This window comes from Electrona antarctica (genome assembly GCF_951216825.1).
Source record: "Electrona antarctica genome assembly, chromosome: 19".
Lineage (NCBI taxonomy): Eukaryota > Metazoa > Chordata > Actinopteri > Myctophiformes > Myctophidae > Electrona > Electrona antarctica.
Genome location: NC_136800.1, coordinates 23,258,475 through 23,279,365, shown reverse-complemented (window position 1 = coordinate 23,279,365; position 20,891 = coordinate 23,258,475). Strand labels below are relative to the sequence as shown.

Here is a 20,891-nt window from a genome sequence, read left to right as displayed (position 1 = left end):
AATTGCCCAAGTCATTTTTGGAATGTAACAAGCGTTCTGATAGGCTGAGGACATCGCGAATTAGGCACAATGAGGCAGCAGTGTTAACAGTAGAATTAGGCAGAAATGTTAATTTGGCCAAAAGATTACTTAGGCAATTATGCTATTAGGCGAAACGTAATAACGAATTGTAGGAGTTGAGGCATTACATTTTGTTTGACTCGGTTACAAAGCATTTGTTTTTATGTCCGGATACCCCGTAGGTTCCAAAGACAACAGATAAATATTTTGAAAATAGCCGATCTACAAGCACGGCAAGGCCTGAGGATGTACAGTACAGTACCCATTTTCACAATTATAGCCTCTTTCTTATATTATTTGACAAACAATGTTTGAACAGTTTTTATATACTTTGTTGATTACTTTTGATGCAGTAAAGATGGTTGCACACTGGAAGCGTTTTGCGGAAAACCGACGCTAAAAATCAGAAAACGCGTCCAGTGTGCAGGGACCTTAAAGGAGAATTCCATGCTAGAAGGCTTTCTTACCTTTATTTGTAGTTGTTACGTCCCCACCAAAGAGGTCCAGGTGTTATTTTGTGCAAAAGCGCATTATTGGCTATTTCCCCTACCATAAGCCCTCAATGGGGGTTGGGTTTTTGTGCTAATTCACTTATTTCCATCGCTCAAAAATCTATATTTTTTGTCCTCTCTTCATAATGTAAATAGTATCCCGAGCGGCACACTTTACTACTTATTTCGATGGAAATAAGTGAATTAGCACAAAAACCCAACCCCCATTGAGGGCTTATATTAGGGGAAATAGCCAATAATGCACTTTTGCACAAAATAAGACCTGGACCTCTTTGTTGGGGACGTAACAACTACAAATAAAGGTAAGAAAGCCTTTTAGCATGGAATTCTCCTTTAATAGTTTTTCTTCTTCTTTATTTTTCCCTTTAAATAAATAAAGCACCCCAAAGTGTGAACTGAGTGGTGCTCTGTGTGTGTGTGTGTGTGTGTGTGTGTGTGTGTGTGTGTGTGTGTGTGTGTGTGTGTGTGTGTGTGTGTGTGTTTCTGTCCCAATGAGGAGGTTGATGACCTGCAGGTCATGGTACAAACAGACATTCCATAATCAAACAGACAGACATACACACAAAGCTGTTCCTTGGAGCGGCTAGCACTGCTCAAAATAAATCACGTGGGGAGCCCCGTTGGGGTGACTACCCCCCTTTGGGTGGCGACCCACAGGTTGAGAATCAATGTCCTATATGTCCAAGAAGGTATCTTATTTGGGATTCTCATGATTTGGATACAAATGTTTCGTAATTACTGTAAACAGGATATGTCTGAACTTGAGATTAGGTTTACTGGTGTTAATAAATAAATAAAACACACTCACCGTAACAGCATTAGCCGAAGAAGCGCTAAAACAATGGTTTGGTCACATTCTTAAACAAATAACAAAGCAAGACATTCTAAGAGTCATTATGTTAACTCTTTTTTTTCACCGGCGTCCATGTCAGTGTTGCATACGGTAATGTCTTGTCTACGTCACGTGTCAAGTCTTTTCCTTGGACAGATCAAGCTCAGACACTGAAGAGCGTTTTCAGTCGAGATCTTAATATACAGTATATGCTTGGCTGCATGCTTATTAATTTAGTTCCTACAAATCATTAATATGCGGGCTGGTGAAAGGCAACTCTAATTTATTACGCATTCACATCATAGGCCTTTATAATAACCTATGGGCCACTTAGTTCAATCTGTGCCTGATATGTTTGGTCTCACTTGGCACTATTTAAGTCAATAATAATTCTTGAAAGTAATCGCTCTTTTTCCCCCCACTGTCACAACTGTATGACAGGGTGCCCGACCGTGTATCCGGTTTGGCTGAATCCGTGCCCAACGCAGTCATGTTTGGTGTTGGTCTCGTTTTAAATGCGGCATTTAAACGCAGAGACTTTATTGCTCTTTTTCCTCGGCTAACTCGTGGTTGAGGTTGTCAATTGGAGATTCCCAAGCTGGTCTTCATGTGCTCGTACACTACGTAGCTGATGCTGACAGCAGGAATGACCTTCATGAAGTTGGGCAGGATGCCCCTGTAGAGTCCAAAGAATCCCTCTTTGGCCACAATGTCCCTGACCATTCCACTCAGCGACGACTTGTCCGAAGCATCCAGAGAGGCTGTGGATACATTTTATATTAAGAAAATCACAACATGACGGGGCAGAAACCTCTTATCTCCATATTTTAGATTTTTCATAAATTAACACCCTACTTGATCACACTACAGTGTCACAGAAAAGCTTCAAAAGTAGCAGATATACAAACTCGAAATGCGGACCGAAGCCACAGTTCTGCTACTTTTGCGGGGGTAATTGTGGGTCTATAATCAAAGATATAAATTGAAAGCATGTTATGGGAGAACAGATCATTAATTTAAGCTGTAGGTCTTTCCAAGTGATTGGGGCATTCAAACAAAAGGCTATGTTCCCCAGTTCTATGTTTACTTTGGGGACCTTTAGTGTGAGCCAGTCACTGGAGAGTGTCCTATGGTACAGGCAGGGATGTGCTGTGGATTTATTAACGCGCATGTGTACGCGCTTCCGAGCGACACCGACATCTCTTAAATGTAGACCTATTATTAAGCCACAATATTACTGTATATCAAATTGTATTCTATTTACTTGCATAATAGGCAAACTTTAGTGTTGTCATAATTATGCATTTAATTACAGTTTGTGAATCCATCAGCCACTGTTATACAACTCTTTTGACTGCTTCAGACAGAACATCTGACTGATGCCTACAGTAGACTACAGAATGAACTGTCACCATTGATATGGTTCCTATTGTTTCAAGCTGTGCCACAGCGATCGTCAGGTTTTGTTAGCGAGGTGCGAAAACTGCGAATGACTGTGCGGGCTTGCATGTACAGTATCTTCAAACTACCAGGGCGGCGCCCTGGATAGCCCTACCGTCAACCAATCCAGCAGAGATTTAATATACAACGGTAAAGTCCCATCAATTGCCTTCAAAATAAACAGGTACAAGTGTTTGTTTCGCCTGTCGGCCAAGGAAGGCCTTCGTCGCTGTCAGTTTAATAATACAAAAAAAATTACAATTAAAATGTTAACCACAATCGTCGAGTGCAATTTCATCATGCTAGTGACACCGACGGCCCTAGTGATGGTACTCACCCTGCGCCTGCATGCGTGTGCGTATGAGAGCCAGTGGGTAGCTGGCCAGCTGGCCACAGGTGCTGGACATGGTGCCGCAGCCCAGCAGCACCACCACTCCGGGGTTGGCCGAGTCCGTGGCGTAGCGGGACAGCCACGCGTTCTTCAGCAGCTGAGGCACCACAAACAATAAAGAGTACCACCACATCAGGGGGTTGTTGCACAACAAACCATAAATAGTACCACCACATCAGGGAGTTGTTGTCACACACAGTGTTCACTCCGTCAAATAAAACTATGGCGGAAAAATGTTGGTCGACTAAATTGATGCAGTAGAACTAAAAGACAAGTAATGTTATGTTTGGTTGCGCTTGGGCATTGCACTCTGAAAAGTGTAGATCGGCTATTTTCAAATTTCAAAGCTATATATACACATAGGTCTGAAGTGGTTTCGAAATAATAGAGTAGAGTAATAGAGTAGAAGAAAAAGTATTGACAAACCAGTCCAGTAAAGTAAAAGAAAATACCTCAAAATTGTACTCAAGTACTACTACAGTACTTGAGGAAATGGACTTAGTTAATTTACACCACACACACACACACACACACACACACACACACACACACACACACACACACACACACACACACACACACACACACACACACACACACACACACACACACACACACACACACACACACACACACACACACACACACACACACACACACACACACACACCTCGTACACGGCCAGGTCTATTCCAGCATAGGGAATGATGCCGATCAGGTTTGGAACGTAGCCCTTGTAGAAAGCCTTGATCCCCTCGTTCTTCAGGATGTTTTTGGCACAATCAAACATTCCTTTGTACTGGCCAGTCTTTCTCAGGGTCAGCCTGGTCTTCATTACCTGAACAGACACAAAGCACATAGAAAGGGGCAAAGAGTGTGTACTGTTAACTTAGGCCGAATTGTTTACCAAACTGTGGGGCGTGGACCCACGGTTGGGTCTCGGTCGGCGAAGAAAGGGGATATTTACTTGCGTCACATACAAATTGGTGCACGACCCACGGACCAATTTGTATGTGTCGCAAGTAAATATCCCATTTCTTTTTTCATTTCCTACATAAACAAATGTAAATAAACTTAATAAAGTATTTCATGAATAAAAATCGAATAATTTCCATAAAAATTAAATAAAGTTTAAGACGTAGTAAACGATAGAGTCTGTACAATTCTCTGGGTTCAAATAGGTTCCATAAGCACTCATGCCTGTGGTGCACGGATTAAGGTGGTTTTACTATCAGATATTGGGTATATTACTGTACATTTATGGTATTCCCATTTAGTGCGTTTCCTATTTAATATTGGATAGGAAATAGGAAATACACTAAATAGGAATATTAGGTATTAGGTATTGTATTTAGATCAATAAGAGAGATTGATTGTTTGAAGTAAATTATGTTTTTATTTTATTTCTATTTCCAGAGTTGAAGAAATGTCAACTGAACAGTCATCTTGCTGTGCAAAAGCAGGATATTTAATTGAAGTTAGTCCAACCAAGAGTTGCAGAAGAAGTGCATCACTTCCCTCAAATTATTTTAAAACAAAAAGATAATATATCTGCATTACCCAGTGCTGGAAATGGGCAGAAAGTAAAGGGATAAGGGAAGACACTCAAATATGTAAAGACATTAGTACCCATTTGTAGCCAATATGTTAGCTTTATCATATGACTTATATTTGGTGAAATATTAAAATAGTATATTAGTAGAAAATTCCCAATAAACATTTCCCATTTCCACATTGGGTTTTACAATAGGAAATCTGGCCAAAGATTGCTTCGGCTATTTTTTACTAGTGCACAGCTGAAAATAAAGCGTCTGCTCCCTGCTTTCTAATGCATCATGTGCATGTTATGAGCGCATCTGGATGTTTGCGACGTTGAACTGTGCATTAGTGTGAAATTGAACTGGCAGCAGGAGTGAAGAAAATGTATGTGAACAGCATGGCCTCATTCCACATTAGTTAGCTCTCCTCTACCACGTGGTAATGAATGACTGTGTTAGTGGCGCGCAGATCTCGACCAACTAAACATTTGATTTTGGGACACGGCCCCAGAAGTTCTTCTTATATTCCTTTTCTCATAGAAACTAAGCACCTTTCCTCGCTCGCGTTGTGTAACATGTGTAACTCCTGACAGACTTCTCTGTAGCAATCTATAAGGGTCTTCATTTGCGTTTTGTCAGCATTAACAACATTAAAATAAAAGTGTTTATTTCCTGTAAATCCATTTTAACATTCAGAAAATCTCTTCAAATGGACTGTACTTGTGTACTGTGTATGGTGAGAGGTGCTAGTGGGTTGGGAGTCGGGATACATTTTTATGGGTCCCTTTATTTTTGGTTTCCTATATTTTTAATTATTATTATTTCATTTTCAAAAAACATTCCCCCCACAAAATGAAAATCATTCATGAATTAAAAACAAAATTCAATGATTTTTCTTCAGTAATTTCATAAATAAACTAGAGAAGGTGCCCTTCTGGGCACAGGTCTCCACCAGGAGGATAGGAGTGTGTGTGTGATGTTTGGCAAAATGTTTAGGAGCAATATAAACGTGAGTGTGTGTGTGACGCGGCTTGGCCTGTTGTAGCGCCACCATGAGGCTGATTTGAAAACTGTCAAGTGGCATTTCTTCCAAAGCCTAGTGGGAATATGCATGCACAGTTTCACCACAACCGGACGCTGCGTTGAGTAGTTGTGGCGATTTGTACAAAACGGGTACAAAGCGGGCTACTCCTGAAAAGTTTAGAAGCCAATCGTAGCCAATGAGGGTGGATTATGAGAAATCAAACAAACCCGTCTTGATCACATGACTATGGAGAGCATGTGTACCGATTTGCGTGAAATTTGGATAAAATCTGAATGAGTAATATTAGAAAATGTGTTTTACATATGTCGGCCTCCTGGTGGCACTATAAAGAGCAGATGTGAAAAATTCCAGGCAAAGGTTTTTCCTTGGCCTCTAGGGAGTTGGCATACAAAGTTATCCACAGATCCGTGCAGTTAGAGGTAAAAACACTTTTCGGCCAGTTATAGCGCCACCATGAGGCTGAGTTGAAAATGTTCATGTGGCATTTCTTCCTCTGCCTAGTGGGAATGTGCGTGCACAATTTCACGGAAATCACACGATGTGTTCATGATTTGCAGCATTTTGTTTGAAACTGAGCACTCCTGCGAACTTTGGAAGCCAATCTTAGCCAATCAGGATGGCGTCTGAGAAATCTGAAAGACACGTTTCGTTGAATGGCTCTAGAGAGACTGTGTACCAATTTGCGTGATGTTTGGACAAAATCTGTAGGTGTACTGTCCAAAAACTTGTTTTGCACAAAGCGGCCTCCTGGTGGCGCTATAACAGGCCGTTCTGGACATTTTGGGGCAGAGGTTCATCGTTGGCATCCAGGGAGTGTGTGTGCAAAATTTGGCATCGACCGGGTTAACGGTGCCAGAGATTAGCTGTTCACAGACGGAAGGACACACGGACACACACACGGACACACGGACGGACGGACGGAGTGCAAAACATACTCTCTCCCCATGCCTTCGGCCTGGTGGAGACAACTAGATAAAGTGCCTCTCGGGGCACAGGTCTCCACCAGGGCAGGTGAGGTTGTAGCCTCCTGATGGCGCTATAATAGGCCAATGTGAAAAGGGTGCCATTTCTTCTTACACCTTGGATGGCATTTGAGGCATTTTGTTCCAAAAATGTGTTTTGCAAAAATCCACCTGTTGGATTGGTGCTATAACAGCCTCAGGCCAATGTGAAAAGGGTGGGATATATTCCTCAGCCTAGTAGAAAAGTCTGTGAAAGACTTCACGTAAATTACATGCTGCAATCTGGAGGAGTACCGTAATATAAAACAAATTGTTTTACAAAAGTCGGCCTCCTGGTGGCGCTATAACAGGCCGTTCTCGAAAATTCGGGGCAGAGGTTCATCGTTGGCATCCAGGGAGTGTGTGTGCAAAATGTGGCATCGACCGGTGCACCGGTCAAGGACTTTTTGAGAACCACTGGCCTAGATGGACTGTACTGTGTACGGTGAGAGGCATGCTTACCTCCATGGGGTAGATGGCGCTCTGTGCTGTGGCTCCAGCCAGAGATCCAGCCATAAACCTTGTGTGTGTCTCCACTACCTGGCCCTCTGTTGTTAGCAGCTTCTTGTACTGTAAAGCACATTTACCGTACATTTATTCATTATTTGAACAGAATAATAATGTAGTGACTTCAAATGTCCCCGGCAAAATTAGTTAATAGACTTAACCGTATCACTGGCACCTGGTGGACGAAAGTGCCAGTGATTGGTTTTAGTGTGGCCCATTTTAGATGCTAAATATTTAGCTTCAATGTTAGCGAGCTAAAATGAGGCCATCCAGGTCAACTTGACTTAGCCTGGCTGCAAAACTGTGTATGTGATGGCAGGAGAAAATTAGTGTAATAACAATGCATTGCTAACAATAATCTAATCTTGATTCGTCAAACATAATAATAATATGTTTGATATATTAGGACCATCTTATGGTCTGGTTTTATTTATTTTTTAAAGATATCTTTTTGCGGCTTTTTGAAGGGACAGACAGTTTTTGTGTTAATACAGCATCACACATGTTGGAAAAACATTTGAACACAAATCTTATTTTCTAGGGGTCCCTGGCACAAAATAATTTCAGATGGGGGCTCCGTGGCCAAATACACCGCAGAATATACAGTATATATCAAGTTGTTACCTGTTCATAGGCAAATACACTGCAGTACTGTATATACAGTACAGTATATATCAAGTTGTTACCTGTTCATAGGCAAAGAATTTGATTGCAGTCTCTGGGGCGATCTTGAATATGTTGATGCCGTTGCCTCTCCACAGCGACCTTATTCCCCCTTCTCTGATCATCTGTTTGTAGCCTCCTAGCAGGGTGATTTTGGAGTGAACCTGGCAACCCATCAGTCTGACGATTAGTCCTTTCATATTTCGTCGCTGTCTGAGCAGAAACCTCTTATATCCACATTGTGTTATTTTTAAATAAAACCGTAAAATGTACGCCCTACTTGATCATACTACAGCGTCACACCAAAGCATCAAAAGTAGCAGGTCCGCAAGCTCGAAATGCGGCACGAAGCAACGCGTTTTGAGCTTGTAGATCCTCCATTTTTGATGCTTTGGTGTGTTCTTCAATTTGAATCATCCTGAAAAGTAAGCGCTTTGGACATATGAGGTTTCCACCCCATGTTAAAGGCTAAAGCTATAGCCATAGAGTTTCTATAGAGTGTTTGTTCAGTAACAGGGGTCTCCTGTCTCTCCAGCTCTTCGATAAACAGAAAATACATTTTCAGGTACAGTAGCTGACAAAGTTTCAGCCAATCAGGCCATAGTATCCATTTATCAACTTCATTTTTGTGTTCCAGTTCCAATTTCGTCTGCTCATTTCTTTGTGTCATCACTTCCAATTGCACTTGTTTAATCTGTATCCTGACTGAGTTCTCTATCCTGATTGGATAAAATTGGTATCCTGACCTGAAAATGCATTCTCTGTTTAATAAAGAGCTGGAGAGACAGGGAGACTATAGCACTATAGCTCTATAGCAATGAGTTTTAACAGCTATTTAACACTTATTTTAAGTTTTATTTTAAACACAACTCATATTGTGCTGACTTGTGACTTTTCATTCCACATTAATTTGCTAGATGTATTGTTGTTGTTGTTGATATTAGATATTTAGTATTACATTGTCAATATTTAGTTTTTGTTGTTACCAATTGGTTTGAACTTGGTACAGGGATGTTTCCCTGTATTACTATTTGCAGGCCTGGAACATAGGCTAAGGAATGTAATAGTCAGCATGTCAGGATAGAGCAAAGGAGTCTCAGCTGGGTATCTTTAGCCAAAGATATCATGTTGGAGTGAGAAACGAAATAAGATGCTGCACAGGTCAACTTGACTTAGCCTGGCTGCAAAACTGTGTATGTGATGGCAGGAGAAAATTAGTGTAATAACAATGCATTGCTAACAATAATCTAATCTTGATTCGTCAAACATAATAATAATATGTTTGATATATTAGGACCATCTTATGGTCTGTTTTTTTTTTTTTTTTAAAGATATCTTTTTGCGGCTTTTTGAAGGGACAGACAGTAGGCTGACAGGAAACGGGAGAGAGATGGGGGAAGACATGCAGTAAAGGCCGTGTCGGGCTCGGGAGTCGAACCCGCGGCACACTGCGACTGGATTACCAGTTGGGTGCCCAGACGGTTACGCCACCGCCTGGGCCTATGGTCTGGTTTTAAGGAAAGACTTGGGTGTATAAAAGCTCATGGGCTGAGGAGATGAGCCTCTGCTCATAATATCAGCATACTATATATCCACATGGATGCTTCTGTGAAATAAATAGCAACCAACTAGATTTAGCTCAGTGTCATTCTTGACTTTCTTCATTCTTCAAGAGTTTGTACATAACTTGGTAACTTTAGTTTACCAAACTATTTTTCCCCTGAGGGTTGCTTTGCTGTGGTTCAACTGCTTCCACTTTTTAAAGGGATTGTGTAGATTCCGTAGATTTTCTGTGGTCTGGCGTTTTCTGGCTCAAACAAGTGCTCTGATTTTCCTGCTCCCAGCAGAACTAAATTCAATAAATATGAAAAGGAAACATTTAAGAAAAGGTTTGGGCCTCTCAAGAAGCACAATAGGGTATATGCACAGCATCCATTTTGGATTATCCATGGTGTTACCGATGATACTAATTAAGGCTTGGGTCCATTTAGTGTCCAGTGGTTCTCAAACTATTTAATTTCAAGGACCCCCATAACTCAGAGTGTACAATCTATGTATTTTATTTTTTGCGGGGGACAGGGGGGTCGATTTGTATAAAAGATACTTCTCGATTATTATCAACTGTTCGATTAAGATCAAGGGTATTATCAATAGTTGCAGCTACAGTGTAGCTCCAATAGTATCTAGTACAGAGCTAAGAGCCATGAATGAACCACGACTTGGCGCGCACAGTATGAAGGAGGCTTTTAGCGTCACTGGTGTCTACACAGTACAAGCCAAGGTTCTGCTAATAATGAGCATACACACCTGCATGAAGACTTTGACCCTGTCCAGAGGTGCAGTGCCGGTACGGGAGATTGCCCCTGCCACGGCCCCAGCAACAAGCTGCTTCCACCAGCCTCCAGAGCTCTTCTCCTCTTCTGTGAACTCGTCTGGGATGGCAAGACTGTCCCCTATGTCCACCACCTAGTGACGGTTGAAGCACATTCACTCTTTACCAGTGGTGGAAAAAGTACTTTTCACTTGAGTAAAAGTATCAATACTGCAATGTAGAAATACTCCGTTACAAGTAAATGTCCAGAATTAAATTTTTTGTTGAATGAAAGTGCAAAAAGTATTGGCATCAAAATATACTCATTATGCAGAATGTCCCATTTCATATAGGGCTGACGAGGGTAATCTACAAAGTAACTAGTAGTAACTAAAGTTTTCAAATAATTGTAGTGGAGTAAAAGTACAGATAAAATCAGGAACAGTTGAACCTCTTTTAACCCTATTTTATACTTGAATAGTCGATCTACAAGCTCACAATCCGAAATCCGAAAGTACAGACAATTTCTTTGATGGTCACAGTGGGTATCTGTTAGTATGGGCCATAGCACAGTGATTATAATAATCAACACATTAACAACTTCCAACCTGGCATCCCTGTTTTGGGAATGTCACTATAGGCTGATGTGGTTATTAATAATAATAATAAAAATAATAATAAAAATAATAATAATAATAATAATAATAATAATAATAATAATAATAATAATAATAATAATAATAATAATAATAATAATAATAATAATAATCTTTATTGTCCCGGGGGATATTTGTCTTCACAGTCTGTTCAACACCCAGATCAAAAACAACACATAGCACATAACACCAAGACAATACAAAAACATGAGGTCCCCAGACTCGCCACTGTATACAGAACCATCCCATCATACATGCATGCTGTATACAGAACCATCCTATCGGCGGGGCAGTTTGTTTATTGCCGTGATAGCTGAGGGGACAAAAGTCCTGTACACTCAAGACACGCTCCATATATGGCGAGTGCACGTGACCTAGGTCGCTTCTCGCCCCCAGGCGTCTTACTGGTCCTGGAGGGATATGTTACTTGTTACTGTGACTATAGCTACATCAGTAAATGCATTCATGATGATGTACCAATCTGACTGGGAAACAGAACTGATATGGACGAGGGCTGATTACAAATGAGATACAGCTGGGGTAAACAAACATAGAACCTAGAAAACTAGACCAGGGAACATACATAGAAAAACAAGACCTAGACTAGAGTACAATCAAATGACACAAACGTCTGTGACTGTGACACGCTGCGTGGCAAGGCTGCCAGTCCAACAACAACCTGCCCCACAAGCCTGTTGATGGTGACGTCCCCCCCTCGCAAATACATTTAACTTCTACCTAGTACCTACACACGGTTCCATGCGACAGAAAGCATGATACAGTATAGAACAGTGGCGTTTCCAGGAATTACATTTTGGGCAGGCAAGAATTATATTTTGGACAGGCCAGATGTGTTAATTGTGTCAGACTTCTATCCCAGGTAAGGATCCAAAATGCAGAACTCACAAGGACACAAGGAATAACTTAAAGTCTTTACTTGGCAAAGTTGAAATCAGGTACACCTTACAAGGCAAGAATACAAGGCAGGAATAAACTTATAAACCAACAACCACATGAGAGCATCAAGGGCTATATATAGACTAGGTTCATTAGGGAGCAGGTGAGGTGAGACACACAGGTGGGGCCAGGTAGTCATCAGGGCAGTGGATGAGTGGGTGTGGCACAGACTGTGGCCAGGGCTGTGACAAATTGTCGTCTCCCCGCACACAATCGTAGCACTAAAGGTTTTCAAAGAGATATACCTGCCAGACGAGTAGTATACAAAGGCTGAAAGGCTTGCATTTACATTCCAATGGGTGATTGAGGGTCGCGCTCTACCGCAACGGCCAATCAGCTGTCCAATAATAATAATAGTCATGTCTTGTTTTTGTCCTCTTTTTTCTCATTGTATGGATTTTGGCCAGGCCAGGCCTTATTGTAGATATGCCTCTGGTATAGAACAATATTAACTACATTACTTATAACTGCTGTGTGTGGGTGTGTGTGTGTGTGTGTGTGTGTGTGTGTGTGTGTGTGTGTGTGTGTGTGTGTGTGTGTGTGTGTGTGTGTGTGTGTGTGTGTGTGTGTCTGTGTGCGTGCGTGCGTGCGTGCGTGCGTGCGTGCGTGAAATGCTAGTAAAACAAAATGCTGTGCTAGCTGGCCACGTCCTTGAATGTGAGGACATTTAGTTAATTAAAAAAGATAACATTTTATCTGGCGAGACAGGCATACTCCTTTTTTAACAGAGACAAACAAGAGCTCTTTCATAAAAACAGGAGCTCTTTGATTGCTCAAGCTCTCTTCAGAGAGAAACAGTGTATTGTTTAAACCAAAGGCATGTGAAATACAGTTGGGTGTTTAAAAACAAACAAAAAAGACAACATTTTCACCCAAAAGTCTAAATACTATAGGAAAGTAGCAATTTTCCCGCTGCTCTATTCACTAGTCTTAACATGGATAAAACCAAACCATAATACGGTAACATTTCTTCCAGTAGTCTCTCTATTTCACTGGTTGTCAAAACCTTTTTGACTGAAAATACCTTTTTTTTCCACGGCACCCATGAATTACAATTGCAATTTAGACATTTGCAGAAGCTCTTAAGCCAGAGCGATTTACAGTAACCAAGAACAACATAAGGTAATACATCAAATGCATAGAAATAGTCATCTAGGACCATATCAAGGCCCATTATTGTCTCCACCAGGCCGAAGGCATGGGGAGAAAGTATGTTTTGCAGTCCGTGTGTGAGTCTGTCTGTTACCAGCTAATCTCCGGCACCGTTAACCCGGTCGATGCCAAATATTCCACACACACACTCCCTGGATGCCAACGATGAACCTCTGCCCCAAATATTCCAGAACTGCCTGTTATAGCGCCACCAGGAGGCCGACTTTTTTAAAACACATTTATTCCATAAAAATTGCCAACATGTTTTGACCAGTGCGATTACGGCGAGAACTGGATTAACAAACATACAAACCCATTAAATAGTGTCTGTTCACGTGAAGTTACAAGTCCTACGGGCGTCGGGCATGGATATTACTCCTCCAGATTCTATCCAAAAATCCCGCAAATCGTACCGCAAACAGTATCTCTAGAGTCATGTGTTCAAGACGGATATTTCATATTCCATCCTAATTGGCTAACATTGGCTTTCAAAGTTTGCAGGATTGTGTCTGTCTGTCTGTTACCAGCTAATCTCCGGCACCGTTAACCCGGTCGATGCCAGATTTTGCACACACACTCCCTGGATGCCAACGATGAACCTCTGCCCCAAATTTCGAGAACGGCCTGTTATAGCGCCACCAGGAGGCCGACTTTTGTAAAACATTTTTTTTTATATTACTCCAGATTGCAGCATGTAATTTACGTGAAATCTTTCACAGACTTTTCTACTAGGCTGAGGAATATATCCCACCCTTTTCACATTGGCCTGTTATAGCGCCACTAACAGGTGGATTTTTGCAAAACACATTTTTGGAACAAAATGCCTCAAATCATCCAATTGCCATCCAAGGCATAAGAAGAAATGGCACCCTTTTCACATTGGCTTATTATAGCGCCACCAGGACGCTACAACCTCACCTGCCCTGGTGGTGGAGACCCTGCCCTGGTGGAGACCCTGCCCTGGTGGAGACCCTGCCCTGGTGGAGACCCCAATGTTTACAAGCGACTTTACAGAACAACAAGCCCAAAGTTGCTTATAATAACTTAATAAGCAGACCTGGCAATACTGAACTGAGCCAGACAAAGGAAAGGTACTAGCCAAACACATTTGCATTTAAAATGTTTTATGCATAAGGCTTTTGCATGAGCTTTGCCCCACCTCCTTTGAATGAATTCATTGACACTGCATAACCATTGGCACCAGGGCCAATACTACAGGGGACAGTGAAGTGATTTTGGACTAGACGCACAGCATTTGGACATGCTTTGAAATGCTCTGTCACTAAAGTAAATGTTGTAATTAGGGAATGTACATATCCCACTTTTAAGACCCTGAAACAGTGGCTCAAGGCTAACCGAAACTGAAATTCTGATTTGGGGATTTTGACCTTTTAAGTACCTATGATGCCGTTTGAACTCCAAGTCTGCACTGCCTAATAAATATCAGTAATATATATTTTGTTCATTCAAGTTGCTTCCTATTTAATACTTTTGGCCAGTTTTTGTGGCAACTGAGCCACGCGGTTGCCCCCGTTTGCTTCAGCACCACTAACATCATCCCTGTACCCAAGAAACCCACAATAGCCTTTCTGATTACCACTTGATTGTGCTCAAGCCAGACTTGTTGCCACAATAGACTCCTACCAGTTTGTTTGTATAGGGCTCAAACAGGCGGAGCAGCTGACAAGTTGGTTTGCAGACAACAACCTGCTGCTCAGAATAATTGAATCCAAAATCCATCATTGACATCAGAATGTCATGTTGCATGCATGTTGAACACTCAACACTCAACCCTGCTCATCCACGGCCAAGTTCCTCTGCATTCAGAAAGAAAGAAAACACAGAGGCCAACTGGGTGCTCAAAGGAGCTTTTTTTTAAAGGCTAAAAAGTATACTGAATTCTGGGTTTTTAGGATCAGCGGTGTGCCGAGCACTGTGGAGGAGAGGAAGAAAAGTTTATTCCATAAAAATTGCCAACATGTTTTGACCAGTGCGATTACGGTGATAACTGGATTAACAAACATACAAACCCATGAAATAGTGTCTGTTCACGTGAAGTTACATTACATTACAGTCATTTAGCAGACGCTTTTATCCAAAGCGACTTACAATAAGTGTATTCAACATAGGTAGGGAACAAAAACTACTAATCACCAGAAGTCTTTAGTGCATTTTCTGCAAAAACAAGCAACCAAGAGTATACCTAGCGCTAAGGTAAAAGTGCAATATATCAGCTACCTATTTCCTTAAACAGATGAGACAAAATAGCTAAATCAAATGAGCATGAGCTAAAACAATTAAGTGTATTGACTAAACAAGATCCAATAAACAATACAACAATAGAAAACAAGCGTTCGTACAACTAGTTAACAACAAGTAGGTCAGGCAGAGAGGAAGGGTAGTGTTTCCTGAAGAGGTGGGTTTTCAACCTGCGGCGAAATATGGGCAGTGACTCTGCTGTCCTAACATCAGTGGGAAGTTCATTCCACCACTGTGGGGCCAGAACAGAAAAGAGTCGTGACCGTGTGGATCGGCCAGAAGGACCCTTGAGTGACGAGGCAATCAGTCGCCCCGAGGTGGCAGACCGAAGTGGTCGGGCAGGGGTGTAGGCATCGACCATAGCCCGGAGGTAGGAAGGAGCTGTTCCTTTCACTGCCCTATAGGCTAACACCAGGGTTTTGAACTGGATGCGAGCCGCTACGGGGAGCCAGTGTAGAGAACGGAGAAGGATGGTTGTGTGGGAGAACTTGGGGCGGTTACAAGTTACAAGTCCTACGGCAAGTGTCAATGGTAACAATTGCCTGTTCACTTCACAACATGTTGGTAATTTTCATAGAATAAATTTGTTTTAAACTTTACATCCTCTCCTCCACATTTGTGGGTGCTCGGCTCTCCATTCCTCCATGTTCGGTTCCCACTTGACACCACTGTCACAGTCAAGACTTTGATGCCTTAAGAATGCAAAACTCCTACCCCAATAACCCCATCCTCACCATATTCTCCACAGAGAACCATCATAATAGAGTGTCCTCACCAGCTGCATCACTGCTTGGTGACTGGAAACTGCTCCACCTCTGACCGAGATCCTGCGACGGGTAGTGTGAACGGTAAACCACAGGATGCTCCCTCCTTACCGCCAGGCATGGACATCTACCACTCCCACTGCATATTACGCAGTGCCCCCAGCACCGTGGAGGTCTCCTCCTACCCTTCCCGAGGACCATTCACATTCTGCCTTCCAGGAAAGGAGGAAACCCACTCGTCCACAGTACTATGCAACAGGTTGTTTCCCCCCAGGCAGTGAGGCTACTGAACTCCCTAACATAGTACCAACCCTCCCTCACCTCCATGTACTGCACCACTTTGTTTTTCATTAACATCTGAAGTGCATCGTCTAAACTAAAACACTTGCACTATTGTTATTTGCACTGCCTTGTCTACAGGAGAGGAGAGGAATTGTGAAAGTGAAAGTGTAGTAAGCCTTGCCGATGCCGAGCCATGATGCCCATCTCCTGTTTCCTTAGCATGAGGCAGCTTGATGTACAAGTACACCCCCTGGACATGACGCTGGTATGTCGCAGGGACTTACCCCAATCCAACCCTTGATGCCGAGTGTCAAGCAGGGAGGCACTGGGTCCCCTTTTTCAAAGTCTTTGGTATGACCCGGCCGGGGATCAAACCCCGACCTCCCAGTCCCAGGGTGGACGCTCTAAAAGTGAAAGTGTGCACGCAGCAAATTAGCAAGTCAAACGTTGGATTGTGAGAGTTGAAATAGGTAGGATTGACTAAGACTAAGTGTTAACACTGAAGCACGGCTCCAGAACAATATGACTGGATGCGATCACCATTTACTGTAACAGCTTTACGACACCTGTCACCGACCGGGACGACGCACTGGTTGAACTGTCAAGCCATCAAATCTTAAAGACAGGACAGCATTTTATTCCATGATGCTTTCTGGGTTTGGGATTTCAGTCGGAGAGGGGATACCCACAGCTGTACAAGCCTGCAATGGATGTACTGATGCAGTTTGGATCTATATACAGGCCTGGATTAACAATGGAAGTTAGTGGCGCTTAAACCCCACGGCCCTGTGCGAGAGACTATTTCAACTAGGTACAGCTGTTGCTTCTGTCAAAACCGTATTCATAGGTCACCAATTTCAATGTAACGCAACAAAGGAACGCCCGCTATTGTTTTTGGTTGTCCAACAGTGTCTTAACCACTCGGTGGGAGCCTGGGAGGAGACTCGAAAATAGCAGATCCAGTCGGGGACGCATCAGGGAGCAGTGGCGATCGTGCTGGCAGTGGCCATGTGCACGGCGGCGGTGCGCTGTAACACACGCACGTTCATTCACTGGGCTCGCGAACGCAAAAAGTGTCGTTCTCGATTGCGTTATCCTTTGGATTTGGTGTCGCGCCAGTGCCATAGGAGGGGTTTATCAGTCCCTGTCTATGTATGTACGTATGTGAAAAGACTTTCTCCGAATGTACGTACATTAGTACAGGTTGAGACTGAACGTGGAGGATGATTACCAAGTCCGTTTCCAAAATTCAAGGCAGACCGAGGCATTCAAGGCAGACCGAGCACCGTGCTCCAAGCATAGTGCTTACACATCTCATTAGGTTACAGGTTACTAAATTAAATTACTATATTTATATTATGCTATGCTATTTTGCGTTATTTTGTGCTTGCGTCATTGTGGCCTAGTCATTTGAATAGCCTAGGGTATAGTACCATAAATTCCGTGCATGTGCGCACAAACGTTTGTATGCATAAATCACTTCCAAGGATAGTGGGGGTTGCAAGCCTTTGTCAGCATTCTGGGTGGTGGGGGGCGGGGCTGAAAGGTTTGGGATCCTATGAGTTAACCTAAGCCACATACTGTAGGTTTAGAATAAAATGGCCACAGTTCTAGTTAAACAGCTGATCTGAAACTACTATATCTGAACAAAAGGTTCAAGATGGCCTGTTAGTGCACATCAATGCATTCCACTGCTGGTTTTCTACGTGTGTTTATGTACAGTGTCAGTGTGTCCCTCACCGTGTGTGAGTGTTTCCAGTAGTGTAGGATCTCTTCCAGATTGTGCACAGGGTTGAATAGGAAGTGCTCCCTCCACTCATTCCAGTCCACCATCATGGTTCCATCAATGTCCATGCTGAGAAGACAGGGAGGAACACGTCGTCATCAGCTATGGCCCTATGGGCTAATGTTTAACATACTCTAGCCATAATTAGAGCAGCAAACAAACCTCTGTAAGATCTTCAGGGCGTCCTCTTTAGATATGACCATGCCCAGCTCTGAAAGGGACTGCCGGATCTCAGAGGCATCAATGCGTCCTGCGGTGATGGGGGAGACACAGCTATCAGTAGTGGGAAAAGTACTCACATTTTTCACTTAAGTAAAAGTATCAATACTGCAATGTGGAAATACTCTGTTACAAGTAAAAGGAATTAAATTTGTACTTGTGTAGTGTGTTTTGTAATAATAATCAAAATCTACAAAGTATAAGTAATTGTAACATTTTTCAAATAACTGTAGTGGAGTACAAAATTTGCCTCTGAGATGTAGTGCAGTGGATGTAAATGTACAGAATGTTTTAAATACTCTAGTAAAGCAAAAAATGGTATGTGCTTAGTTACTTTACACCACTGGAGACATCAGCTATATGTTGCACTATGACCAGTCAATTGTCTTGTCGATATACAGTGATAAAGAGAACACTCACACTCAGCAGGGACTAGAACTGAGCCTTACTAGGTCGGTCACGATTATGACATTTTACACGACGATTTATTGTCACACAAAAAATATACGATCTAACTGTGTTTCGGTTGTTGGACACACATTATTAAAAAATTACATTTCTGTTTTTTGGCTTTGAAGTCACACAGGGCAGATATGACAAATAACCATAATATACAAAGAAACGATTATGACGATTATGCAAAACATAATTGTGATTATCTCAAATAATTGTGATGGGCGATTATGTATAATTGTGACATTGACAGACCTAAGCCTTACCGTCGTTGTTTTTATCCAGACTCTTGAACGTCAGTTGCAGCTTCTTCTCATGCTCTTTCAGATATCTGGTGAACTCGCTGAAGTCAAGGCACCCATCTTTATTTTTGTCACCAAACGATACGATTTTCTGTGGAGAGAATAAATGACCTGGTTAGTGCAGCTGTTCCATTGGGAGGGAGGAGGGAGGAGGGAGGGAGGGAGGGACTGAAAATCCCCAGAAAGTGTCTGTCTGTGTGTAGCCTACATATCTATTCCACATCACTGCTCTAAGTTAAGCTCTAAGTCTACCTGTTAATATTACCGACTTTCACTAGCCCCACCACCATCACACACACACACACACACACACACACACACACACACACACACACACACACACACACACACACACACACTCTCTAAAAAGTGATAGTCAGCTTTTAGGAGCAATCAATGAATCATTAACCTCACAGGAGTCACCAATCAGCCAGATGCACACATTGCTCCCTCTCAAACTTGATACTTGGAAGTTGGGATATGCATTTACACACACACACACACACACACACACACACACACACACACACACACACATATATATATATATATATATATATATAATGCAGAGTTAATTGGATTAGTTACTGTAATATTTAGCCTACTGTTTTGTACTTTACACCTCTTACTGGGGAAAGTAAGCTAAGCTAATGCAGAAATTACTTTAATTATAGTGTAATAATGCGGCTATACTGCCCATTCTGCCCGGCACTACTACGCACGCGCACGCGCGCGCGCACACACACGTACACACACACGACAGAAGTTGACGTGCCATTTTGCAGGGAAAAGCAACCTCCTGAACCCTAGCCTGGCTCGGCTGGCTGCATGATGATCCCGTGATCCCTGATTGAACCCCGGATTGCGCTGTGCATGATGATGATGATGGTGGTGGTGGGGTCTGTTTAAAGGGCACATTGGCATTGCACAACATTATATTATTAGGCTGTGTGGTGTTTTTTTTACCTGTGCAGCACCCTGGCGGAATATACCCATTGCAGTGAGACCAGCCCTCAGCTCAGCCACATCGATCTTCCCATCTCTATTGGCGTCCAGCTTCTCGAACAGGTCCTGGTAGAATCTCTCGCTGCTATCGGCGTCCCAGGACTGGGAGTGGGAACACCGGGCGTCCGATAGCAACGTCCGTAGTAGAGTCCCATGCATTGTGATGTGGCAGCCGGCAAGGCAAGCGAGACGTCGCGTCGAGGCTGGCAGGAGGAGGCGTCCTCCACTCCAGTCCTCCCCTGCTGCGGATGCAGCTCGGATAGCCCGGGTTTTAGAGATAGTAATCCATCAATAGGAAACGTACGTAGCACGCGCGGAAACAATCGATACACGCCTGTGTGTGTGTGTTGGCGTCACGCTGCAATCATAATCGAAAGGTATTCGAACACCGGCTGGTGCATCCAGGGACACATAGGAACTACAGTGCTGCTGCCAGGGTTGCCAGTGTTGCGAGAGAAATAAGTATTCAGTTGTATTGTATAATGTGAAAACAAGACCAAAAAGCGACTATAGGCCACATGAACACTGCCATTTAATTGCAGGTTGAAAAGGCCCTCTGAACCGCTGACAACAAACTAGCATTACACCAGGTCTCGTGACATTATCGTGACATCACTATGACATCATCATCCCCATACATAAGGTAACATGGGGAAAGCCCCCATTGTGCGTAACCCTGTACATTCAAGACACTGCCCCCGCTGCCACCCTTAGATCTCCATATATGGAGCTGACTGAGCTCTTCTGATATTCCAT

At 42.8% G+C, this 20,891-nt stretch overlaps 1 protein-coding gene across 1 annotated transcript; it reads right to left on the bottom strand.

The window, feature by feature from the left end:
* Positions 1–774: 774 nt before the first annotated feature.
* LOC306912496 (mitochondrial adenyl nucleotide antiporter SLC25A24-like) lies at positions 775–20,470 on the bottom strand. The gene is made up of 10 exons (XM_079488766.1): positions 20,097–20,470; positions 19,095–19,221; positions 18,319–18,406; positions 18,111–18,225; positions 10,297–10,455; positions 8,013–8,153; positions 7,282–7,389; positions 3,906–4,073; positions 3,182–3,332; positions 775–2,165 (listed from the first exon to the last, which is right to left on the bottom strand). Exons 1-10 carry the CDS (start codon positions 20,292–20,294, stop codon positions 1,984–1,986), a joined length of 1,437 nt encoding a protein of 478 aa, XP_079344892.1. The 5' UTR covers positions 20,295–20,470; the 3' UTR covers positions 775–1,983.
* Between the last annotated feature and the right edge of the window lie 421 nt (positions 20,471–20,891).

Coding starts and splice junctions, on each gene's coding strand:
- LOC306912496 (XM_079488766.1), bottom strand. CDS start 20,294: ATGCATGGGACTCTACTACGGACGTTGCTATCGGACGCCCGGTGTTCC. Junction 10,456..18,110: donor ACTGGAAACACTCACACACG/GTGAGGGACACA, acceptor AACCGTCACTAG/GTGGTGGACATAGGGGACAG. Junction 8,154..10,296: donor GGGTCAAAGTCTTCATGCAG/GTGTGTATGCTC, acceptor ATGGGTTGCCAG/GTTCACTCCAAAATCACCCT.